Genomic DNA, 27,045 nt, shown 5'->3' with positions numbered 1-27,045 from the left:
TTGCTATTTGCTACTTGTTTGAGTATGCCAATTCACTTATCGGGGTAGCTGGGTACGAGGGCCTGGAGTGAAGAAGACTCATCTTCCTGAGTTCAAAGCTGGTCTCACACACTTACTGACTGTGTGACCCTGGGAAAGTCACTTCAACCCATTTACCTCAATTTCCTCATCTGTCAAATGAGTTGGAGAAGGAAATGGCAAAACCACTCCACTATCTTTGCCAAGAAAACCCCAAATGGAGTCACAAAGAGCCAGACATGATGAAAACAACTGATTAACAACAATTCACTTCTCTGGCCTCAGTTTCTTCATCTATAAAGTGAGGAAGCTAAACTAGCTGCTCCCTAAGGTCCCTTCCAGTACCAAAGCCAATGATCATGTAATTGTGGCAAGAATAACCCAGGGATGTGCCATTAGCCCTGTTTATTCAACAATTATCAAAGAAAGGAAGGAATGGAAAACCATTACCACCATGTACAGGCCCTGACCTCAAACAGCTGACATTTTAATAGGGAAAGCAACACACATAAGGGAGGGGAGGCTACAGAGGGGCACTTTGGTCCAGAAGATTAGAGGGATGGGAAATGGGAACACACAATTCATGTACTTGCTCCAATTTTATTAATGACTTGGCTGAAAGTATATATGACAATATGATTCCAAAACATGTTGAGATGTATGTATGTATGTAAAAATCCAAAAGCATCAAGAAGATATGTTGTTTAAAGAAAAAGACTTGGGAGGGCAGCTAGGTGGCGCAGCATATAAAGCACCAGCCCTGGATTCAGGAGGACCTGAGTTCAAATCCAGCTTCAGACACTTGACACTAGCTGTGTGACCCTGGGCAAGTCACTTAACCCTCATTGCCCCGCAAAACAAACAAATAAATAAATATATAGAAACAAAAAAAGAAAAGAAAAAGACTTGGAATGCACCTGGGCATCATTACCACTATACATTTTTTTTTAAATGAAAGCCACTCTATATAGACAGAAACAACTGGTTATTGATACAGGAATCACTTTGGACTCAGCTATCTATGTGCAATCAATTCATTAATTGGATAGGACAAGGGTAAAAATCAATTCCAAATTTAAGGAGAAGACACTGCTTGCAGTCACAACTCTAGCCTGAGCTATTTAAACAATCTGTTTACTGAAAAATGGGAAAACTCTGATTATCACCATTTTAAAAGAAGTTTAGCTTATGTACAGCAACCATCACAAAGAAGAGGCCTAGAGAATTCAGAGACCACCTCACCCAGCAAACACAATCTCTTTGCCAAGTAGAAAGGCCTAATAGAGAAAAGGGTCAGCATGAAACAAAGTGATTTACAATATGATATAGAGAAATATGGAAGAAAGGTTAAAAGCAGTATTTCCCCATAAAGTGGCAAAAAGCAATGAAAGAGGAAAAATGAGGCTACAGTAAGCTTGGCATGGTACTACAAGCTCACAGGAAACAGGAGGACTGCCACAAGGTCAAAGAAGGGCAAACGTTGTCCCAGTTTTCAAAAAAAGAAAGAGAATAGAGTCTGAAATCCATAGGCCAGTCACCTTGACTTCAATTTCTGAGAAAATTCTAGAAAATATCATTAAAGAGACAGTTACTGGATATCTCAAAAGGGAAAGGGTGATTATAAAATGCCAGCTTGGCTTCAACAAGAACAGATCATGCCAAACTGGCCTCATTTCCTTTTTTGGGGAGAGCTAATAGACTTGCTAGATCAGGGGTGCCCTGTGGTTACAGTTTGGGTAGATTTTTTAAAGCAAATATTTGATAAAATATAATACATTATTCTTGTGGAAAAGATGGAGAGATACTAGTAGATGATAATATACCATAATCTCAATTTATCATTTGTAAAAAATATAGATTAAAAGGGGAATATACTGATGTCCAAACCCTCTGACCGAGAGATTCTACTATTAGACATATACCCAAAGATCATTAATAAGAAGAAAATGCCCATGTATAACAAAATATTTAAAGCACTTTTGTGATTGTGGTTATTGTTGTTTGTCCTTCATTCTCAAAGAGGACCATGACATTAGGGTAATGTCATGACTTGCAGTGACTTGGATTTAAATGAAGCAAGGCTGTGTGAGGTCACCAACTTTACCCTCTCCTCCAGAGCCATCTGGGTCCAGTGGCAAGATACAACCACCACAAACCAACTGAAAGTCAATGTTGCCAAATTATAAAGAACAACCATAGTCTCAAATAAGACATAGTGAGGAGACACCTCCCCCCACTACTTTGCAGAGGCGGGGGGAGGTCCATAAGTGGGGAATCCTGAATAGATTTTCAGATTTTTTTTCTATGTGTAGATTTATTTTGCTGATTATGTTTTATCTTCTTCCTCCTTTTTTTCTTAAAATATTCTTTGCTATTTGGGGATGGCTCTATATGAGACGAAAGAAGAATACAGGGGGGAAATCAAGGTAATGTAAAAATAAACTAAATTAATAACTTTTTAAAGGATATACTGAAGGCAATAACAAGTGTCTGAACTAAGGTGGCAGCTACATAAGTGGGGAAAACGGGACACATCTATTTCTTTTTTGTTGTTGTTGGTTTTTTTTGAGGGGCAATGGGGGTTAAGTGACTTGCCTAGGGTCACACAGCTGGTAAGTGTCAAGTGTCTGAGGCCGGATTTGAACTCAGGTACTCCTGAATCCAGGGCCGGTGCTTTATCCACTGCGACACCTAGCCGCCCCCAAGGGACACATCTATTTCTACAGCCATCTAAAATTTTCTACGTAGATGAGCCAATCAACTCCATATATAGCCCTAATCTCTCTCCTGAAATGCAGGGCAATAGGACTTGGCTATCCTATAGGCATCTTGAATTTTAAGGTGTACAAAATAGAATTCATTATAGTTTCCTCAAAAATGTATCCCTCCTCCAAAATTTCCTATTTCTACTGATTATATACACATATACATATACAACACACATACATACACATATACACATCCATATATACACACACACACATACACTTACATGTAGTAAAGGAGAGATAAAGTCAAGGATGAAACTGAGGTAACTAGAAGGTCAGTGGTACTCTCACTAGAATTTGGAGTAAAGATGGGTTTTAAGAGAAATTCAATGAGAAACATTTTGGACATAACAAGTTTGAGCCGCCTATAGAATATTCAGATGGAACATGCTGGCAGCAGGTGATGATGAGTGACTGGGGGATGGATCTACAAGAAGATGATCTTCCTGTCCAGGAGGCTCACAATGACCCATCAAACCGGTAGAAAGCAAAGCTGGAGAGAAGTGAGCAACCAAAGGAAGAAAAAAGAATTCAGGAGAAAGAGGTGATTAGTGTCCAAAGGTGAAAAGACATAAGAGGAATGAAGAATGGGGAAAAGACTAGTTGATGCCTTTTCTTTCAATTTTCTAAGTTCCACCCTTAACGAACATCCACTAAAATAAGCACTTCCATATACACATGAGAACAGAGAGGATTGCCACGAACCTCGAAATCTCAGTTACATACTGTTTGTTTTTCTTTTAAAGGTCATAATAAATTCAAACTTCCAAAGCTTTCCTACATGTCTATGATTCTTTCTGGCTTTCCTTCTCTTCTCTTCTGTGCATTTCATAACCATGTTTCAATGACCCTCTTTTTTTTCTTATGTTTTTTGGCGGAACCCCTGCCCCCAACTTCCTTCTCCCTCCTTTCTTCCTCCCAAATCAGAAAAAGAACATGGTTTATCATCAGCCTTTTGGAACCACAGTTGGTCATTGCATTGATTAGAAAGTCTCTCAAAGTTGTTTGTCTTGATAATGTTGTTGCTATGGCATAAAGGGGCATTTATCCCATTTAGCAAGTGTATAAATGATTCTCCTGGTTAGGCTTATTTCACACATTTCTTCCCAGGTTTCTCTGATGCCTTCTTTTTTTTGTTGTTTCTTATGGCATAATATCACCTTACATAATATGCCATCGTTTGTTTAGCTATTCCCTAATTAATGGGCTCCTCCTTAATTTCTAATTCTTTACCATTACAAAGAGAACTGCTATAAGTATTTCTAACATATGGGTCTGTTTCCTCTTTCCTTGACCTCTCTGATATTGCTGAGTTGAAGTAGCTGTTTGATGACTTGTTTAGCAGCAGCCAAGAGACTTCTGGTGACCTTAATGAGAACAGTTTCAGTCCAATGATGGTGGTAGAAGCCAGATTACAAGAGGCTGAAAAGTAAGTGGGAAAGGAGCAAATGAAAGCCATGAGAAGAGATGACCTTTTGGTTATGAAAGAAAGAAGAAATAAAGGACAAAAGCTGAGGAACTGACAGGGTCAGCCCTGATTATAAATTGTCTTAAACATTTCCTGAGCTGTTTCATGCAAATCAGTCTTGTTGCCCTTGATTCTCCATGGCAAAAATGTGATTCCTACTTCTTTTGTGTCCTCCCCAATAAGGGCCTTGCCACACCACATGTTCTTAATACACATCTGTCCAAGTGACAATTTATGGAGCAAGTTTTTGGCCTTCATTTGCTAATGAAAAAATGAACCTGCATGCAATGAATGGTAGTGGCACTGATGTCCCAAGGTGAATGGGAAACTGGGGAAGGAGGATACAGGAAGAAGACAGCTGTTCATTTAGAATACATGCCAGAAAATCCATAGACGTGCCCATCAGCAGCTGACAATTTCTGGGTAGTCACTGATATTAAATCACCATGTAACACAGATATTTTCTTCTGGAACCTTCACAAACCCTCAGTGGTGAAAGTAGCCAGCTGAATCCTTTCTATACACTCACTCTAGCTGCAAGAGGCAAAGACCTGGCAACTTGATGATGTCACTGTAAGGGAGTCAGCTCGTGGGGGAACTGAGACCCAGGGCACTAGCTGATGCTCACCCAGGGCATGGACAGGGCGGGGCGGGGGGGGGGAGAGGTGGAGAGTAAGTAGGGACTTAGTCTTCGATTCAGCACCATTAGCATGAACCACAGTGGGACATGCTCCTGGGATTAATGGTGGTGGAATGGGTTTGCTTTTCAGTTCTCCTGAATTCATTAAAAGGTCACTCAGCAAAGTCCCTACTGCCAACCTGGAAGCAGTTGTCCAAGGTGCAGGTCACTGGGTTCAGCTCAGAGATCCGCAGAATCCTCCAGAGTTAGAGGAAACCCCAGTGATCAATTGTAAAGTCCAAACCATTGTTTTACAAATAAAGAAATTGATGTCAAGAGAATAGAAGTGACTTGTCCAGTGTAACATTCAGTTAGTACTATAGAACCTAGGTGTTCAGGACCAGCACCTCCAGTGTGAGGGCTTGCCGAGCCCTTTTCAGGGCTGTTCATCCACCTTTGATATCCACCTTTCACCCAACTCTGGATTACAATGACTCTGGAAGCTGATGACTTTGTGCAACTCTGTGTCACTTAAATCCAATTCTCAAACAAGTCATGACATCAACTGCACTATCACTGGTCCTCTTTGAAAACAAACAATAAGCAACAACAAGACCCCAAGTGTTTTAGTTCCCTTAGTCAGTGTTTTTTCCCCTAATGCATCACATTTCCTTGCTGACATCACAAGATCTCTGAGTAGGAAGAGACCTCACAACACATCAAGTCCAACTGGTACCCAAACAGGAATCCCTTCTATGATGTCCCTAAGAAATGATCACCCAGCCTCTGATTGAAAACTTCCAGGGAGAGGGGACTCATTACTTTCTAAAGAAGTCTATTTTCCTAGGTGGCTCTAATGACTAGAGACAGCTGGTGGGACAATGGACAGAGAGAGCCCTGGAACTGGAGTCAAGTCCAGATTCAGATACTTCCTAGCTACGTGACCTTGGACAAGTCACTTAAACTCTGTTTGCCTCCATTTTCTCAACTGTTCAATGGAAATAAAATAGCACCTGACTCACAGTGTCATGTGGATCATTGAGATAATATCAGTAAACAGCACTTAACACAGTGCCTGGCATATAGTAGATACTATGTAAATGTGTATTCCCATCCCTTAGTAGCATTCTATGTTCATTCATTAATTCATTCTTCATTCAAGAAGCATTTAAGGGGGCAGCTAGGTGGCGCAGTGGATAGAGCACTGGCCCTGGATTCAGGAGGACCTCAGTTCAAATCCGGCCTCAGACACTTGACACTTACTAGCTGTATGACCCTGGGCAAGTCACTTAACCCTCATTGCCCTGCAAAAAAAGAGAAGCATTTAAGTGCCTACAATAAGCCAAGAACTCTTGCTCAAGTTAACAAAACCTTGTAATAGGAAAAAAAAACTATAAATCAAACCTTCAGGCTCTGATTTAATTGCCAAAGGAGGCATAGGAAGAAAACTGATTGTATCCATAGGTAAGCTGCTGGGAAGATGAGGGGCAAAGCCTGGGGGAAATGGCTAAGACACTGAGCATCCCCTGATGTAGGAGTCCTGCGATCATATGGGCCAGCCTATTTCTTTCTTCCTTTCTTTTTTTTTTTGGTGAGGCAATTAGGGTTAAGTGACTTGCCCAGGGTCACACAGCTAGTACATGTTAAGTTTCTGAGGCTGGATTTGAACTGAGGTCCTCCTGAATCCAGGGCCGGTGTTCTATCCACTGAGCCACCTAGCTGCCCCTGGGCTGGGCTATTTCTAAGGATACAGGGTCATGCATTTGCAAATCTTTACCTGGGAGCCAAAGCTGAAATACCTACCACTGACCCCAGCCTCCTCGTCACCACCATGTTTGTTTCAAAGGCTTTTCTTAGTTCAAGATAATATCCACCTGTACCAAACTGCTGCTGGATCTGTGACTTTCCCCAGCCTTTGTGAGGCTGGAACAAAGTCATATTATTCCCGTGTCACGCCATGATGCTGTGCTTTGAAGGAAAGACACTACAGCTGTCTCCTGAGGAGATTACTGCAAGATTAATTAACCACATTGCATCTGTGAGGGGAGAGAAAGCAGAGAGGGACATGCAGCCACATTGGGCACAAAGGGGCTTTTCATGATTTGGAAATTATGTTCCTAATAGAGGTCTCCAGGTGAAATCTGGCATAGGCCCTGGAATGCTTTTTTGCCCAAGCTTTCTAGAGGTACTATCAGATAAAGGAGATGATGGACCCCAAATGGATAGTTTCGTGGTGTTTCCTGGTGGGTTTCTTTTAGTTTTCTCCAAGGAGCAAGCATATTGGATTATACCTCTAGCCTCTGCTAATTTACATAACCCAAACCAGCTTCCCTAGAGAAAGATAGGCTATGACAAGAAAAATGGAAAGAGTTGGAGTGTCTTTCTGAACTCCGAAGGCTCGGTGGAAGGGGATAACATGAGCTGAAGGTGCATCATCCAAGCAGATGCTGGGAGGAGGCAGTGAAACACTTATAAACTCACCATAAACCAACTCAGAAGAAAACAAAGACTTTCTGAGTGATCCAAGAAAGGAGTGTTGGTAAAAGTATGATGCCTTTTCGTCAAGAGTAGGGTTTGTGTCTGAGGATGAAAGGGATGTAAGACAGCAAAAGGCTGAAATAAGATGGTGACACTCAATACCACAGAGATTGTAGCCATTGGCATGCACTGAGTATAGACCAGGCAGATGTACTGGCACCTCCAAGTGTACCTGGCCCATGGGCATCTTTCCAGTTCTATAACCTGCAGAGAAAGAAACTAATACCAACTACTAGAAGAGTGCCAAAGAATGGGGTGCAGCAAAGAAGAGCTGAGCCCAGTCCAGACAAGAAGGATCCAAGGTACCCACAACATCATCTGGAAATAGAGACCTGTATGAGGAATGAGTGACTTCATACATAACAGAGCAGTGGGGTTCTGAACCTCTCTCCTTTCTGGGTTCCCATGCAGGCAAGATCTATAAGTAGGAGTGTTGTGAGGCTTAGACGAGATCATGGAGATAAAAACCCTTTGTGAACCTTAAAGTGCTACATAAATGCCAACAATTAGGTAATGTTGATGATGGTGGTGGTGATGGTAGGGATGGTGATGCTGAGCTCTCAGCTATCCAGTCTGGCGATAACTTTATTCCCTGATCTTTCAGCAGCACTCCTGATGAGTTCAGGCAAAGCTGATAGAGCAAAACAGGGGTGTGCTGGTAAATATTTAACAATCTAGCTCCATGGGGAGAAAAAGCATGCATACACACTTTTAAATTTAATCTGCATTATTAATGCTTTCCTAAGGCTAGACAAGCAACAAAACAATAAATCAAGCCTTGATTTGTAGTGATTCCAGAGGTGTAAATGCTCACATTGAAAATTCAACAATGAGCTCTCAAAAGCTGGCTTTTGCATACTTCTATTAATAAGTCATGAGGGGACTGACAGTATAGATCCCCTGAGGAATGAGACTGTTGGAAGAGGACAGATCTCTTGACTTGATGGGCTGGGATATTGAATCAATTGTGTCCTTAACCCAATAAATTAAGAGTTCTGTTTTGAAGCTTTGGGATACCGAGTGCTTTTGGGGAGACCCTCTGCCTACCTTTTGAGGATTGCAAAATTGATAGAGTTCATGGGTTCCACCTTGATGAGGGCAAATGAACTAAGAGGTCCTCCAAAGTGTGCCTGGACCTTTCATGTCAGCAAGGAGACTCTGACACAAGGATTACCTCCTTAACCTCCTCTACTAAACTGTAAGCTTTATGAGAGCATGAATTATTTCCTGTGTGTTTCCTAGACAAGGAGAGGCTTGAACTAGATGATAAGATTTAGAACTGGAAAGGATCTTAGAAACCATGTAATCCAATCTCCTCATTTTTTTATAGATGAGGAAGTTGAGGTCCCAAGTAATGAATTGTCTAAGTAATTAGTTGTCAAAGCTGTGTTACTCTGTTATTCTGTTAAACAGCAAAACAAGGAAAGTGAAATCAGGCCCATTCACTTCCAATCCAGTGGGGGTAGGGGGGAGTTCCTCCATCACAATGACCCTTTCCATTATATAATTTGACAATGGATTTCTTACCCTTAACACCAGCACAGTACATGCTCAATAATACTTGTCAAATGACCAGAGTAAACTAGTGTTCAACAAACTCGACAATCCAGTATTTGGGGACAAGAAGTCAATATTTCACAAAAATTGCTGAGAAAACTGGAAAGCAGTTTAGCAGAAACTAAATATAGACCAACATCTCACACCATAGATCAAGATAAGGTCAAAATGGGTACATAATTTAGACATAAAAGGTGATACCATTAGCAGATTAGGGGACCATGGGATATTTTACCGATCAGATCTATGGAAAAGGGAAGAATTTGGGACCAAACAAAAGATAGAGAATATTACAAGATGTAAAATGGTTAATTTTGATTACATCAAATTAAAAACACAAAATAAATGCAACCAAGATAAGAAAATTTTCCCTGGAAACTGGGGAATTTTTTTTTACAGAAAGTTTTTCTGATAAAGGTCTCATTCCTTCAATATATAGAGAACCAAGTCAAATTTATAAAATTATGAACCATTGCTGAACTGATAAATGGTTAAAGGTTATGAATAGTTAGCTTTCAGAAGAAGAAATAAAAGCTATCTATAGTCATATAAAAAAATGCTCTAAATCATTATTGATTAGAGAAATGCAAATTAAACAACTCTGAGAAACCACCTCCCACCTACCAGATTGGTTAATATGATGGAAAAGGTAAGTGGAAAATGTTGGAGGGAATATGGAAAAATAGGGACACTAATGTACTATGGATGGAATTGTGAACTGATCCAACCATTCTGGAGAGCAAGATGGAACTATGTCCAAAGGGCTTATAAAACTGCATATCCTTTGACCCAGCAATACCACTACTAGCTCTATACTCCAAAGAGATCAAAGGAAAAGGCAAAGGACCTATATGTACAAAAATATTCATAGCAGCTCTTTTTATGGTGGCTAAGAATTATGAATTGAAGGGATGCCCAACAATTGGGGAATGTCTAAACAAGTTGTACTATATGATTGTGATGGAATACTATTGTGCTATAATAAATGATGAGCAGAATACTTTCAGAAAAAAACATGGGAAAACTTACATGAACTGATACAAAGTAAAATGAGAAGATCAAGGAGAATGTTGTACACAGTGACAGCAATATTGTACAATGATCAACTGTGAATGACTTAGCTATTCTCAGCAACTCCATGATCCAAGACAATCCTGAAGGACTTATGAAAAATGGTATCCATCTCCAAAGAACTGATGGAGTCTGAATGCAGATCAAAGCATACTTAAAAAAAAAAACTTTCTTTATTATTCTTATGGGGGTTTGGTCTGTGTTTTCTTTTGCAACATGGCTAATGTAGAAATGTTTTGCATGACTACACATGTATAATCTTTAAAAAAAAATTTTAAGTGAGGCAATTAGGGTTAAGTGACTTGCCCAGGGTCACATAGCTAATAAGTGTTAAGTGTCTGAGGCCAGATTTGAACTCAGATACTCCTGACTCCAGGGCCGGTGCTCTATCCACTGAGCCACCTAGCTGCCTCCATATGTATAATCTTTATCAAATTGTTTGCTTTCTCAAGGAGAGAAGGAAAGGGAAGAAGGAAGAGAATTTGGAACTCAAATTTTAAGAAAATGACAGTTAAAAATTTTTTGTTTAGAAAAATAATAAAATAAACATTAAAAATAAAATAAAAATAAATAAATACTCGTCAAGTTGGACTGAACTGCTGATGTGCAGTGAAAAGGACTCAGTGTACAACAGTAGAAAGCCTTGGAGAGTGTGTGATGGCAATGTGATTATCCATGTAGGCAGCCCAGCTGTAACCCAGCTCCAAGCCCTCCCACACTCTTCTTGGCTTCACAGCAGGGAGAGAGAATGTGTGAAGAGATGGGAACCAGGAGCTGCTGAGATCTTCCTTCCACCTTTCCCAGGCCCCATTCCATATTCCCATTGCTCCTGTCCCCTCTAACCCCCTTAGTATCTTAAGCCAGGCTTCATGCTTGTGGGAGAACTGTGGCCAAGGAGAGCTGGGCGGGGCGGAAGATAATTTCTTAAGATCGGAACAGCTCTGTATGTCTTATCTGCCACAGCAGCAGCATCCATGATGAGCATGCAATGAGCTGAATAGGTATCCATGGTACTTAGCACTTTGATGGGTGGGGAGGGGATGGTAGGTATAGAGTGGTGGGGTCCTTTTACAAAACCATGGAGCTGTCCAGAGTCTTAGAGAGCTAGCCCAATCTCCTTCTATTATGGACACAGCCCTGTGTTTATGCCGGCAGGTCTTTCCTTTTAATTTTTTGGATTTCCACCTGGATTCATGCACTCCAGGAAACAGAACCAGGTTGAGGTGAAGCAACCAGAACTGTAACGTTATGGGAATGTTGTTCATTGTCACACTGAGAGGGGATTTAACAACAGAGGCTGAAATGCTTAGCGGCAATACGCCAGGACACATGGCATTAGATGAGAGGGAGACTGATGGACATAGGACGGCCTGCCAGTGTAGTGGAAGACTCCCCCTTTCAGGCATCAGGGATCAGAGGCCATTGCTGCCAGGATGCTAGAAAAGCCAGAGATGGGCAAAAGCCCAGCCACAGAAAAGGGCAGACTGTTGATCAGAGATTTGGGGGTGGGGTGAGGCAATAAGGGTTAAGTGACTTGCCCAGGTCACACAGATAGTGTCAGGTGTCTGAGGCTGGATTTGAACTCAGGTCCTCCTGAATCCAGGGCTGGTGCTTTATCTACTGCACCACCTAGCTGCCCCTTGATCAGAGATTTTGAAGGAAAGTCCATCCCTAGGGCCCAACAGGAAGAGACTCAGCAGAAAGTCCTACTCCACATCCCAATCTTTCTTCCACTAATAACACTACTTCCCAAATAACTTCCTCTACAATAATAACCCTACTTCCCAAAAGCAAGGGGGCAAGGGGTCGGCATCCAGCTAGGAGGAGGAAAAAACCTTATTATCTGCCCTGCAACAACCACACTCTCCAGACTCTTAAGCATTTGATTTGACCAGTCAATGTACCCTAAAGACTGTTGGTCCTCCCCATTTGTTCTATAGCCACCCCAGGCTTTTCCATATTCTTTCCATGTCTGTGTCTGTGTTGTCTCCTCTATTTAGAATATGAGTAGAGAAGGGGCTATCGTTTTCTATGTGTTTTCCTAGAGCTTAGTGTAAGACTTGGCACACAGTGGGTGCTTTATAAAGGCTCTTTCAGTCAGCCAAAAAAAGTAGATGGCTTCTGACTCTGAATCCTCTGATAAAGTGCTTAATGGACCATGCGCAGTATAGTGAGACAATATATTCCACTGCTCTAAGACTATGATAATTCCCCTCCCCTGGACTTCTGGGAACATCTGATCCCCTGGGAAAAGCAAAGCTGTGAACTCAGCTATTAACAACTGCTGAGCATGGAAATGGCTGACCCCTTCCCTGAGCATCAGGGCACTGCTTTGGTTTTATTACTGTGCCTTTGTAATTGCAATTTCTTGCAGTAAAAGGTATTCTAGACCATAATGAGAATGTTTCCTTTGGGGTCACGTATAAGTGAAGGAAGAGAGTCTTAATGGGAAATGAGGCACAAGCTAAGTTTTTAGAGATTTGCCTGGAGTTCTGGGTGGGATCAAAGTAACAAGATGACATTATACATTTTAAACTGTAGACCAGGGGTTCTTAACCATCTTGGTGTGTGACGGACCCCTTTGGAGGTCTGCTGAAAGCTACTGTCTCACAATAATAGGTTTTTAAAATCTTATTATTTTTAACATATTTTTTAAATTTTAAGTTCCAAAATCTCTCCCTCCCTCTAGCCCTTTCTCTACCCACTGAGAAGGCAAGCAATGTGATATCAATTTTATATGTATATATATATTTTTATATGTATATATATTTTATATGTATATATATATATATGAAATCATGTGAGATAATGTCTTTAAATGCATAAAACAAAATACAAGTGATTGTAAATAAAAACCATCATACTGAAATACAGTTATATATATTTTTTAATTTCACAGACTCCAGGTCAAGAACTCCTGTCCCAGATCAAGCCTAGAGAAGACTGGGTCAAGGGAAGGGTGACAGGTGCTTGCTGCAATTAAGACAAATTCCAGATCTATAATCATAAAATCAATCCCTTACTTTTCTGGGTTTGGGGTTTTGGGGGTTTGTTTTTTGGTTTTTTGGTGAGTCAATTGGGGTTAAGTGACGTGCCCAGGGTCACACAGCTAGTAAGTGTCAAGTGTCTGAGGCTGGATTTGAACTCAGGTCCTCCTGACTCCAGGGCCGGTGCTATATCCACTGTGCCATCTAGCTGCCCCCAGTCCCTTACTTTTCAAGGATAGCCAACCAACCCCCATATTCTACATTGTAGTACTAGGCTAACCTTTGGGCCAATTCTTTTGGTAGACAGAAAGAAGGTCTTTATTTAGAAAAAGATCTGGGGGTTTTGGAAGACCACAAGTTCCATAACAGTAATGTGGTAGCCAGAAAATCAAATGCAACCTTGGGCTGTATCAAGAGAAGCCTAGCTTCCAGGAATGGGGGGAGGGTTGCTTGTCCCTCTGTACTCTGCCCTTGTCAAAATTCATTTGGAATATTGTATTCAGTTCTGATCATTAAAGCTTCAGAAGGAAAGATACTGATGAATGGAAGAGGGTCCAGAGGTGGGCAACCAGGATTGTCAAAGGCCCTGGGTCCAAGTTGGCTTAGCATCAGTTTAATAAACTGGGGGTGCTGATCCTGGGGAAGAGAAGACTCAGGGCAGACAAGATTGCTGCCTTCAAGGATCTGAAGGGTAGTCACACAGAGTAGATACAGTGACACTGAACTGACTTTCCCAAATCATACATACAATAGCAAGTCAGGTACCCAGGGCTCAGTTAACAATTCCTCTTTATCTTTCAAGCTCTCACAGGACCTGGAGAATCCAAAGGAAACAAGACACAAACGAGAGGCAGCCCCTTCTTGTCGCAGGTCTTCCTAGGAGGCCATGTGACCCCTGGCTTCACAGGCTTCAGATGAGAGAAGGCCCAAGGCCCTTTCCCACCTGGAGGCCCACAACAAAAGGTCAAGAAGGTAATCAAGAAAGAAAAGAGGCTGGGGTTGAGTTCTTAGGGTTTTCTGGATGCATACTCAGCTCCAGCTCAGAAGTCAGTCAATAAACAGGACCCTCTTTCCCACACGCTAAGTGCAAAGGTCACATTCATAGAATACCTGTGCCTGCTCTAAAGTAGAAAGCAGGACCCTCCACTACACATGCCTGAAGGCAGGCTCACCAAGTATCCCTGAGGGATTGTTGTTGTTTATCCTTCTGCTCAAAGAGGACCAATGACAACAAGAGGGTGATATCTTGACTTGCGAGTGAATTGGATTTAAGTGAAAGAATACTGATTCAGGCTGTCAATGATCCCCAAGGCTGCCCTGGGCCAGTCTTCTCTTATACTGGGCACAGAACCAGAAACAATGGGTAGAAGTTACAAAGAAAACAATTTAGGTTTGATATCAGGAAAAATAGCCTAATACTTAGAGCTCTCCAAAGTGCTCAAGAAGTGATACAGTCTCCTTGGAGATCTTCAGAAGAGGCTGGACAACCATTTGTTCTAGAGTTGATGCCTGCTGTTTACAGGTTTGCCTGGATGGTTGCTGAAGCCCCCTCCAATTCTCAAATTTAAGGATTCTGCTTTGCTCTACTATCTCCTCCAACTGGGGGTTCTCATCTACATTGAAAATTTTTTTTCTTGCATGGGACAATGGGGGTTGTGACTTGCCCAGGGTCACACAGCTAGTAAGTGTCAAGTGTCTGAGGCCAGATTTGAACTCAGGTCCTCCTGAATCCAGGGCCGGTGCTTTATCCACTGCACCACTGAGCTGCCCCCTCTCATCTACATTTACAGATGGGGCACAAGAACAAAGCTCCCCAACAGTTTAATATCCAGTGGACATAGTTCTGTTCCTCCCTGTTTGACTTCCTTTTCTCTTCTCCCACAAGCCCCAGGGAATCATCCACCCCATTTCCTTGTTTCATTATCTTTGTGCATTCATCCACTTGGGCTCCCACTCACCCAGGAGGCAGGTTCACAATTTCTCCCTTCCCCTGCTGTTGCTAAAATAAGCACACAGCTCATCTTTTGATTTTTCCATAAGGTTTTACGACTAGTCAATACTCACCTACTTGTCTATAACTTAAGAGTCTTCAAGAGCTACCTGAGCTCAGAGAGATTCAGTGACTTCTCCATAGCTAGCTAGTCTCAGAGCTAGTAAATGTCAGAGGCTGGATTTCAACCCTAGCCCAGCATGCTGTTCATAAACCGTGTTGTGTCTCACACACTGATAACAGGTACAAGTGCACAAGTATAGACTACCCAAAGGATCTGTGATTTTGTCATTGTGGGAAAATTTCAGTGTGGGAACTCTCTCCACCAATGCTCATAGAAAGATGGACAACCAGACTCTGAATGAGTAGTTCCGACATAGAGACACCTAGAGTTTTAACAACTCGGCCAAAGTTACACAGAGATTATCTGTCGAAGGCAGGATTTGAACCCAGGTCTTCCTGACTCCACACCCCACATTACATACACAACCCTATGGCTACTGAGGAAATTTATTCAACTCAAGAAATATTAAAGACCCACTACAGTCAATCACATACTTCTCTAGGATTTCCTCTTTTCTCTAGGTTTTTGTGACACTGCTCTCTCCCAGTTCTCCTACCTGTCTGATGTTTCCTTTGCTGGGCCTTCATCCAGATCACGCCCACTAACCATGGGTGTCCATCAAGTCTCTATTCTGGACTCTCTTCTCTCCTATTTTATCTCTTTTGGTCATCTCATCAGCTCACATCAAGTTGGTTCAATGACCAACTCTATGCAAATGATTCCCCGATCTACATATTCAACTCTAACCTCTCTCTTGAGCCACAATCACTGATGGCATTTTGGACATCTTGTCCTGAATGTCCTATAAGTATCTCAAACTCAACAGATCCAAAAAAGAATTCATTTTCTTTTCCCAAAAACCTTTCTCTCTTCCAAAATATTCTTTCACTAGGGAAGAAAACACTATTCTCCCAGTCACCCAGAATTACCTTGACTCCTCACTTGTGCTCATCACATGTATTCAATCTGCTGTCAAGTCTTCTTGTTTCTACCTGTGTAATATCTCCCATTTTCATCCCTTTCTGTGATGCTGGGAAAGTCAATTAACCCTATTTGCCTCAGAGCTGGAGAAGGAAATGGCAAACCACTCCCAGAGCATCTATGCCAATTAAACCCCAAATGGGGTCATGAAGAGTCAGGCACGACTGAACAAGAGGAGAGGGCTCCGTCTACTCATGCATCTGCCCCCTGGTCCAGGCCTCCATCACCTCACATCTGGACTAATACAACAGATGTTTGGTTGGTTTCCCTGTCTCATGTCTTTCCCCACTCCAATCCATTCTCCACTAGGCTGCTAAATCAATCTTCCCAAAACTCAGATCTGAACATGTCACCCCTCACCTAGTAAACTCCAGCGACGCCCTGTGACTGCCATGATGAAATATAAAATCTTGGGTTTGGCTCCCAAAGCCCTTCACAGCCTGACCCCTCCCAACTTTTCCAGTCTTCTTAACCTTTCCTTCCCTCCGTGTTTTCTACAACGTGGTGACACTGGCCTCCTTGTTGTTCCTCAAATAGAACACTCCCAATTCTGTGCCGTGCACTTGCTGGACCACCTCCTTCAAGATTCGGTTCAAATCTCCCTTCCTGCAGAAGGCCTTTCCCTGTCTCTCATACTGCTAGTGGCTTTCTTCTGAGATACAGCTAATTTCATTTCGAACACACACATACATATGTGGGTGGAGGCTGAGGGTGTGTATATTTATCTATCTATTCCATTCATTCATTTATTACATTTCTCATTAAAATGTGGGTTCTTTAAAGGAAGGGATCATATTTTGCCCTTCTTTGTATCCCTAGCACTGACACATAGTAAGCACCTAGTGAATTATTATCTACATGCAACAAAAACCACAGTCATGATGCAAAATTTCCAGAGGTCTAAAAAATCCTTCATCTTTGCTGGAGCATAAATGGATATAGGTCACACTCTCCACATAGCCCTGAAGCCATAAATGTGCCATTGAGTTAGCAACATTGCAAATAAGCAACTCAAACTTTCTTCCCTCAAGCAGTGTACCATCCAAGAGCCACACCAGACCCAACTTTAAGCTCTTCCCTTCCGAAGCTAGCAAAACCAAGAAACAACAATAGAATAGTTCTTTAAGACTTTTTTTGCTCAAGGTTTTATAGACTATTCCCCAATTTTGGTTTCAAAGAGAAGAAGACCATCCCCACTTAATACTTGCAGTACTTACTGTGTATAATTCGTTGGTCACCTTCAGCAGCTCTTCATGCATCTGTAACCCAATTTCCTTGCTCTAGAACACACAAAAAAATCGAGTCAAAAGATTAGTGATGTGTGAATGAACTGTGTTCACCATTCCTCATTTGGTATAGAAAAAAACGGAACTATTTGTGGGGAAAGGGAATCTACGTAATCACTATTAATCTGTAGTTAAAAGCATTCAGCTTCACAGAATGATAGGAATATTTTCTTTTTTTACATTTTTTTTAGGCAGGGCAATGAGGATTAAGTGACTTGCCCGGGGTCACACAGCTAGTGTCAAGTGTCTGAGGTCGGATTTGAACTCAGGTCCTCCTGAATCCAGGGCTGGTGTTTTATCCACTGTGCCACCTAGCTGCCCCAGGAATATTTTCAATATGTTTGTGTCACACAGAATCTGAGCCTTCCTGGGGGAAAAGGGGAAGGCAATAAACTATTTTTTGTTGTACTAGGGACCAACCAAAGAGGGTAAGAAAGCGGAAAAATTCTCATCTATTCCTTTGCCTGCTTTTTTAACCGATGCCAGGAGACAAGCAAAGTTAAGAGTCAGAATTTATTATAGTCACTGAAGGTCTACGTTATTTTATGTTGATGCTATAAAAATGTTTTTATCCTTTATTGGTTCAATAGAGCTCCTCCAAGTGTCTTGATGTTGTAATAATGCTTTAAGTCTTTGAAGGACAGAATATTATTGATATAGTAGGACTCAGATAAGGAGTAACCTACACTTTCCAAGGAGTGGTGCAACCAGCCTGTGCCCTGCCCCATCAAGAACTACATTTACTATAAGTCCCCATATATCCAGAACTGGAATATCTCTGATGTCACAGAGCCAAGACTATTATCTCCCGTGGGATGTTGGGCCACTGGTGAGGGGATGTTGATACTGTAAAGAAATGGCTAAAAGAAAGGACAAACCAGGACACATGGAAGGGACATCAAGAGAAATTGATTCACGGAATAAACCAAAACTGGAACAAAAGACCAACATCTCTTCACCAAGACATCTTGTCTCTAGAATCCTGTGGATATGTGAAGGCTCCATCCCCTGACATCAGGCCTGACACTGGAGGATAGAGGCCTTAGAGAATATCTCATCCAACCCTTGCATTATACAGATGGAGAAACTGAGGCCCGGAAGGGAAGGCCTAACTTGCAAACGGGCACACAGGAAAATCCATAAGCTTTTAGATTATTGGCTCCTTAAGGATAATGACTATGTTTTATACTTGGTCTCCCCAACAATGCCTATCAAGATACCCCCAAAATAGTAGCACTCAATCACTATTTGAGAGCACAAAACACATCACTGGAACAAATTCGTACTGCAAGGGGCCTTAAAGGCCATCTCATCCTGCTCCCTCATTCTACAGATAGAAGAACTCAGGCTCAAAAAGGTTAACAGGAGGCTTTCCCAAGGTCACACAGGAAGTAAGCCGCACACACTTGGATTGCAGACCCTTGTTCTTTCCAGTGTGCCACAGAGCCAAAAAGCCAAGGGGTTCCTAGTGGTTCCCTCATCTGTTCTGGAAAGGCTGTCTGGCTTTAAAAGGGCACTAGCCTCAGCTCCTCCAAATGATTTCTACATGCAATAACGAAACTTCCTAGTGGTGAGTCATTCCCTACTTTAAAGAGTAATTCTGGGGCAGCTAGGTGGCGCAGTGGATAGAGCACCAGCCCTGGATTCAGGAGGACCTGAGTTCAAATCTAGCCTCAGACACTTAACACTTACTAGCTGTGTGACCCTGGGCAAGTGACTTAACCCCAAGTGCCTCACCAAAAAAAAAAGTAATACCCTTCTTAAAATTGGGGTATTTATACAAAGAAACTCCCATGATTTGAGCCCCACTTTTTGTTGCCAGGGGCTCTTCTAAACAGTTTTGGGCATACTTGAAATGGGGGGCATGCTGTCAACACCTTCCTCTATGCCTCATTATTCAATGTATGTGTTATCCACGCCCCTTCTCCCTTCCCATCAGTTCCATCTGTCTTTTGGCTATTTCACCAGCAATCTTCTTTCCCTCTTCTCTTTTTCATAGAATACCTCTTGTTTGAACAAGTACTTGAAGGCTTTGACATTTAATGCTACTTAGTTCAGATGGATAACAAGGACTCAGAAGCAACTGTTCCTGGAATCCACAGGGCACCTGAGCCATATGACCCAGGGGTCTCATGGGCAGCACTTTTAAAAATGTATCTTGGGGCAGCTAGGTGGCACAGTGGATAAAGAACCGGCCCTGGATTCAGGAGGACCTGAGTTCAAATCCAGCCTCAGACACTTGACACTTACTAGCTGTGTGACCCTGGGCAAGTCACTTAACCCCAATTGCCTCACCAAAGAGAGAGAGAGAGAGAGAGAGAGAGAGAGAGAGAGAGAGAGAGAGAGAATATATATCTTGACCTATTTCTAATCCAAATCTTGAAAGGTTACAATAAATAACCCTTTTGAGCCATACTCAATTGCTGGTTTTCCCATTAAAAACAAAAATCCCATGGATGTTCCCTTTTTTAATCCTCCTGGCCATAAAATACAATTCCCCTCCCCCCAAGATATGTGTTCTTTCTTAAACAACTCTTCTGAACAAAGAACTGTTTAGACTAATCAATCATATAATTATTTATTTATCATAGAGCTATCACTTTATGGGAGATAGACCTAATGATCTCTAAGGTCCCTCCCAGATGTAAATTCCATCCTATCAGCACATTTTAAGAAGGATCCTGGGGCAGCTAGGTGGCGCAGTGGATAGAGCACCGGCCCTGGAGTCAGGAGTACCTGAGTTCAAATCCGGACTCAGACACTTAACACTTACTAGCTGTGTGACCCTGGGCAAGTCACTTAACCCCAATTGCCTCACTTTAAAAAAAAAAAAAAAAGAAGGATCCTGACAAACTACAACAAGGCCAAAAGGGTGTTGGCTTGGGTGAAGAGAGGACAAAAGACTATGGCATGTGAGGTCACTTGAAGGAACTGAAGACATTTAGTCTGAAGGACAGATGACTTGGGGACAGGGGGTGCAGCAGGGAGTGACTGTTCTCCTTAAGTATCCCAGCTCTGGTGCTTTTACCTTTGGCTCTTGAGCAAGTTACTTAGCATCTCCTGGCCTCAGATTCTTCATCTACCGAATGGTGGAGACGGTGGCTTCTGAGGCCCCTGCCAGCTCTGTATCTATAACCCATCATCCTATCACCTATTTGAAGGACGTGTAGCATTCAGAGCCCTAGAGTGCAGAATTAAAAGCAACAGGTACAAGTTGCTGAGAAGAAAATTTAGGTTCCATGTAACAAAAAACCTTATAAACACGGGCGACTCAAAATTGGCCTGAGTTGCATCTGGAGATTTGGAAATACTCACTAGAGTATTTCAAGCAGATGTCATGCCCATACGTTGGTGACAACTGTCATAGCTCTGCTTCCTTAGGGTAGAGGTTGGACTAGAGTCTCTGTCAGGTTCCATCCAACTCTATAGTTCTGTGATGCTGTGATCCATCAGAATAGTTCAGACATAACTGCATCATTGCTTCCATAAGTCACTTCTACATTCAGGGGCCTGTTTGCTATTTATGGGTAAATCTTGTTTCCTTTAATATCTGGTTTCATCCCTCTAAGTCTCCTGCACCTACTCTCAGCCCTACCTCCAATGATTCCTTTCCAGATCTTGGGCTAGTCACTTAACCCTGAGCCTCAGCTTCCTTGGCTGTATATAAATGGCATGTATCTAGGATGTTATAAGAGAGCAGCACTCATTATGTGAGATTTCCTGGACTATGTATCCCACAAGGACTGGCCCTATGTGTGAGCCCGCAGAAATGGTGACCTCATGAGGCAAGGATTCAAATGGTAGAGAGTACCTTGTAAATGAAGAGGTTTAAAAGACAGGTTGCCAGCCATGAGCACACACAAGAGAACAAACAGCATGAGCAGACACAGGGAGTTAAGATGTGGAGTGTGGGGGGGCGGCTAGGTGGCGCAGTGGATAAAGCACAGGCCCTGGAGTCAGGAGGACCTGAGTTCAAATCCGGCCTCAGACACTTGACACTTACTAGCTGTGTGACCCTGGGCAAGTCACTTAATCCCCATTGCCCCACAAAACCAAAAACAAACAAAAGATGTGGAGTTATGGTCTGGGTGGAGAATCAACATGCAGAGGTGATACATCATGAGCAAATACCTCTGCACCTACTGAATTCTGGGAGCAACTAACATCTGTTCCACCATGCTAAAGAGTCATAGGTATTGAAGGGAAATCATAAAAATCTCCTCTGGTGGCATAGGAGGTTGCACTCCTTTGAACAGAAATGCTAAGAATGTTTTACTACCTATTTACTTACATTATTTCATTCTCCATTAAATACCTTTGCGATTGGACTTATGTGGCTCTGGTATGATCTAGCAATAGATGGATACAACAGATGGGGGCTCAGGCCATTAATGAGTTAGTTATTACTTCAAAAGAACCATGATGAATCTCGGAAGAGCTCAGGAGAACTATGTATGAAATGACACAGTTGGGCTAGATGAACTTGTAGGTCTGTTCCAGCTCTAAATTCTATGATCTATGAGTTCCCATCCAGTCTTCACTTTATTCTCTCACATTCTACTCTCCTCCTGCTCTCTTGTTCCCCCATTCTTTTCCTCTCCTCTGCCAGGCCTATTCCACACAGCTCCCCAACCCCCACATAGCCCGATTAAAGTCTCCTCCTGTAGTCATAACTCCATATGTTGTCATGTGTTTATTTTTGCAAGAAATTGGAATGTAGATTTGAGTCCTGACCTCCTCTCCCAGCTCCTGCTGCTGGAATATCATATTGCAAAGAAGCAAGCAAGGCCTGGAGGATGGCTCATCATTTGTCCTTGGCAGTGGGCCACCCTGACGCCTACCTCTAAGACTAACAATGGGCTGAGGCAGCCGTTGTGGCTGTTGTCCTCCTTCCCTTGTAATTACACCAAACAATTTTTTCATGGACTATGTTTACTCCTGGAACCTTCCTTTTCATTTTCAGAAAAGCTTAAAATAAGCATTCCCCAAGAAGCAAAGAACGGCTTTTTGACTGGTGTAGATAAGATAGTTCGATATACAGTGACACCCCCTCTGACTTCAGCTAACTGGAAGAGTCTGGTTAGGAGTTTCTGAATACCAGAAGGGAGCCCTTTAAGTGCCTTGAAAAACACTCAGCTGGATTTTGATGGGGAACTTATCCATTTCACACTACACACTTTCCATCCTTGAAAGCAGGGTGGTATGGTGGGAAATGCATTCGATATAGATGGAGAGGGCCCAGGTGAAAACATCAGCTCTCTTGCTTGTACCTGAATAGGCTGGACAAATCTCCTAACCTTGCTCAGATTGAGAAAAGGTTTGGATCAAATCGTTTTATCAGCTCTAAATCCTATGCAAACAACATACATTGAATAAAAATTTAATCATGAAAATGATAACTCAGGGGCAGCTAGGTGGCGCAGTGGATAAAGCACCAGCCCTGGATTCAGGAGGACCTGAGTTCAAATCCAGCCTCAAAATACTTGGCACTTCTAGCTGTGTACCCTGGGCAAGTCACTTAACCCTCACTACCCCGCAAAACAAACAAAAAAAACCCCCCAAGGTAGATTATTGTTGGGCTGCACTGTAAAATCAGGAAGGCAGTGTGGTCAAGTGGGAAAAGGCAGTGACTTAGAATCACAGGATCCAAGTTCAAATCTCAGTTCTGACACAGACTACCTATAAAACCAAGGATAAGTTACTGAACCTCTTGGGCCTCAGTTTTCTCATGTGTAAAAGGGGGAAGGTTGAACCAGATGTCCTCTAAGGTCCCTGGACCTCTAGAACTTCAATGGGATGACACAGGAGATGAACACGAGACTGACTTCTAAGGACAACTTGGAATTTTGCTTTTTGGAATAAATCCTTAATATCACCCAGCTTATTTTTAAAATTATTCATTTGCTTCACTTATAAGCATGAAGCAAAGCCTGCACTCCCTCTTATATGGCCCACCATTGTGATCTTTCTGCAAAGTGAATTACTCATTCGAAGACAGAGACGGACTTCTACTAAGTTTTTTTCTGCTTCTCAATAAAATCTTGCTTGAATACTTCTCTCCATGCCTCTCATTTGTTTGCTACAGTCAGATCACTACCTGTTCTCAATTATTTCTGCATCACTAACACAATATGCCATGTAGACCTCCTCAGCTTTCACTGATCTTTTATCTCATTTGCATCAGATTTGTGGAAGCAACAGAAGCAGACTATCCCTCGACAATTCAGCCATTTGTGTTAAGGCATTACTTCATAGCCTACAAGCTCTTCAATCTCCTCATCAGAAGATAACACTTTTCCTGGCATCACATCTAATCAATCGATCAATATTTTTAAGTACTTCATATGTGCTGGTAGGCACTGTGCTAAGTGCTGGGGATACAAAAAGGCACTCCACTTAGCTGCTAGGGATATAAGGATGAAAACCAACCAATCCCTGTCTTCAAAGAACTTACATTCTACTTGAGGGAAGAAGGGGTGGGGAGACAGTTTTTATTTTATTAAATATACATCTAAAATAAATGAAAACTATGTGCAAAGTAATACAAATCTATTTCAAGGGGAGGAGAAAAGGAGCAGGGGGAACATGAATAACAAGGGGAATTAGGAGAAGGTGCCTGAGGAGAGGTTTGAAGGGAGCCAGGGGTTCCAAGAAGAAGAGGTAGCATTATGTGTAATGAAGAAAGAGTGGAACTTTCCCCAGTACAAATAGGGGTGATAGTGGTGGTGGTGGTGGAAGAAGAATTAGAAGAAGAAGGAGGAGGAGGAGGAGAAGAAGATGATGAAGATATATAATAAATAGCACTTATAAATGTACCAGGCATGATACTAAGATGCTTTGCAATTATTATCTCATTTGATCCTCACAACACGTGCCATTATTACACCCATTTTACAGATGAGGAAATTGAGGCAGGCAGAACTTAAGTGACGTGCTCAAGGTCATATTACTAGAAAGTTTCTAAGGCTGAATTTGAACTCAGGTCTTCCTGTCTCCAGACTCAAAGCTCTATCCACCATACCACCCAGCTTCCTAGGATGCAGAGAGGTCAGAGGTTGCATCTGAGAAGTCCTCTGCATATGTCAAGGACAGTGTAACAGAATAATCAATGACTGAGAACCCAAAATGCAGTCCATTGGGATGGGAATCAAGGTCAGAAGTAAATGAAAGGCCATAATCACAACAAAAGTCAAGAAGTTTTAAGAAGAGTCAAATCCATGGTTCAGGATGAAATAGTTGAGCACCAAGGCAAGTCCCAGGATGTTGAACTGGAGTTATAATTTCCTTGCTGTGCTCAGTTCTGTAGCTATAAGAGTATTTTTTGTGCCCTCTCATTTGCATGCATCCAACCCAACTCCACTGATGCCCCCCTTTAGCTCTTTAGCTGGACAGCTCCTGTCACCTTCTCTCCTCTGTTTTCCATCATTCACTTCAATTCAATAATACAATCTCAGTCTCTCTGTCTCTGTCTCTGTCTCTGTCTCTCTGTCTCTCTCTTGGACATGGAGTCAGGAAGAACTAATTTTTTTACTTACTAGCTATGTGACCCTGGGTAAGTCACTTCACCTCTGGTTGCCTCAGTTTCCTTATCTGTAAAATGGTTGTGAGGATAAGATGAGATATTCATAAAGTGCTTTACAAATCTTAAAGTACTAGACAAATGTTAGTTATAATTGTTGTTGCTGTTATCTGGCTGTTTGTTTATTTTTATTTGTTTACTTATTTATACCAGCTCTAAATCCAAGGGATGTAAGGGTGGGGGAAAATGGTCCCTAATTTCAGTCCATTTACCACCTGGTAAAGCTCTCCCAATTGTGAGAAAATACTGGGTTTTGAAATGCCCAAAGACCCCAGCTCGAGGGAATTGATTTGGATTGATTGGATTGATTGGATTCACTGACTCTGCTGACTGACTCACTTGAACTTGACTTGATTGAAACCACACCTACCTGAGATGCTGGCTCTCAGGGGCTGTAAACTCTGACCTCAACACAGAACCACCTTCAAGTCCAGTGAACCAATGGATTTGGGTGATGCTAGCCAATTAGCTTGAAGCAGTGTGTAAGGACAGTCTCTCCCTGGGACACAGGGAAAGCTTCCACTGTGAGTTGGTCTCTTGGACAGGCTTGTGGTGGAGGACTTGAGGAAGGAGGACAGGCTGGAACTCTAGGCTAGACAGGCCTTTTCTTAACTTTCTTACACAGGTCCTTCTCTTTTTACTATACTATTAATAAATTGCTTAATGCCCCAAAACTGGTTGCTAAAGCTTCCAATTTATAAGTAACAAATATATTAGAAACCCCAGCTAATTTTCCCTACACTCGGGACAGAAAAGAGGGTAACCATATTTAATTTTAAATGTCACACAATGAAATCATGTTATTATTTTAAAGGTTTATACTTGAGATTAAAAACTAAATTGGTTGCAAGTTGAATCCCAATTCATACATTTTCAATCTCATTTCTCACAAATCTTATCTTTCCAACACCTAGTTAAAAGAAATTAATGTCTGCCCACCAAGCCAGACAGGCATTCCTTCCACACCTCCACATCTTAGAATCTCTAGCTTCCTTCAAGTTCAATTAAAATGTCACTTCCTTACTGATCTTCCCTTCTCCCTGCTCCCCCTTCCCCATCCTACCCCTATTCTCTCCCCTGCTGAAATTACTTTGTATTTGCTTTGCACCCACATCGATTTATTTTTCTATGTGCATATTGTAGACACCTGTAGAACCTTAGAAACTCCTTGAAGGCTGGACTGTTTTGTTTTTGTCTTTGTGTGCCTAGCACAGAGTAGCTGCCTAATGATTCAACTTAATGCAAACTATCCATTCTATCCCCAAGTTGAATCATTCAGAAAACCATTCATCTCCCTTGTTCTAATCAGGTCCACTACCACCTAGGTTTCCTATGACTTCTCAAGAGCCATCCCACTCTCATAGTAGACATTCTTTTGGATGTTCTAAGAGGACCTAGAAGTGTGTGGAGGCTAAAATGTGCAGGTTTGCAAAAAGGAAATGAATGCAAGCAAATTCTGGGAGAGGCTGGAGAAGTATTAGAAGCCTGATATTACTTCCAAAACAAGACACGGACTCCATGTAGGGCTTTGTACAATGGGTTCAAATCCTCAGTCAGAAGAACTAGGTTCACCTTCCTATTCATTTCCTCTCAACTGCTTCACATTTCTGTGATGCCATCTGTACTATCTGCAAATCACGGGGGCTCCCGTAGAGGAAGACTAGAAAGGGCTAGAAACCTTTGTCCTACTTTTCCCCAGCAACCAAATCAGTGCATCTCTATTTCCACATCTTTGTTTTCACATTGTTTAAATACTCGCCAGACCCAAACTTGTAGGAGTAACCTTTTGACTGATATCTTTCCCTAAACGGGAACTAGTTCCAAGTTTTACTTGGAAAGTAACTCAGTTTCCAAGGCAGACATCTTATGACCGTGGATACCTGTATGGTTCATGTGTTTCAGCAAGGTGGTTTCAAGCGGATAGAGCTTAAGGCTTGGAGCCGGGAAGACCTGAGTTCAAATACTGCTTCACTGACTTAGCTTTGTGACCCTGAATAAGCCACTTGAACTCTCTGTGCCTCAGTTTCCTCATGTGTAAAATGAGAACAATAATAACACCTACCTCACAGGATTGTTATGAGGATCAATGTATTAACATGATACACTTTGCAAGTCTTAA

At 42.0% G+C, this 27,045-nt stretch overlaps 1 protein-coding gene across 1 annotated transcript in view; it reads right to left on the bottom strand.

Annotated features, from left to right (window-relative positions):
- Positions 1 to 27,045, bottom strand: part of SRGAP3 (SLIT-ROBO Rho GTPase activating protein 3) — a 301,360-nt gene that overhangs the window by 100,662 nt on the left and 173,653 nt on the right. The window contains 1 exon segment of the mRNA XM_043982005.1: positions 17,279 to 17,341. Within this exon segment, the coding sequence (XP_043837940.1) occupies positions 17,279 to 17,341 (63 nt within the window).

This window comes from Dromiciops gliroides, chromosome 1 (assembly GCF_019393635.1).
Source record: "Dromiciops gliroides isolate mDroGli1 chromosome 1, mDroGli1.pri, whole genome shotgun sequence".
Classification (NCBI taxonomy): domain Eukaryota; kingdom Metazoa; phylum Chordata; class Mammalia; order Microbiotheria; family Microbiotheriidae; genus Dromiciops; species Dromiciops gliroides.
The sequence above is the reverse complement of the archived record's forward strand: the minus strand, read 5'-3'. Positions and strand labels throughout refer to the sequence as shown.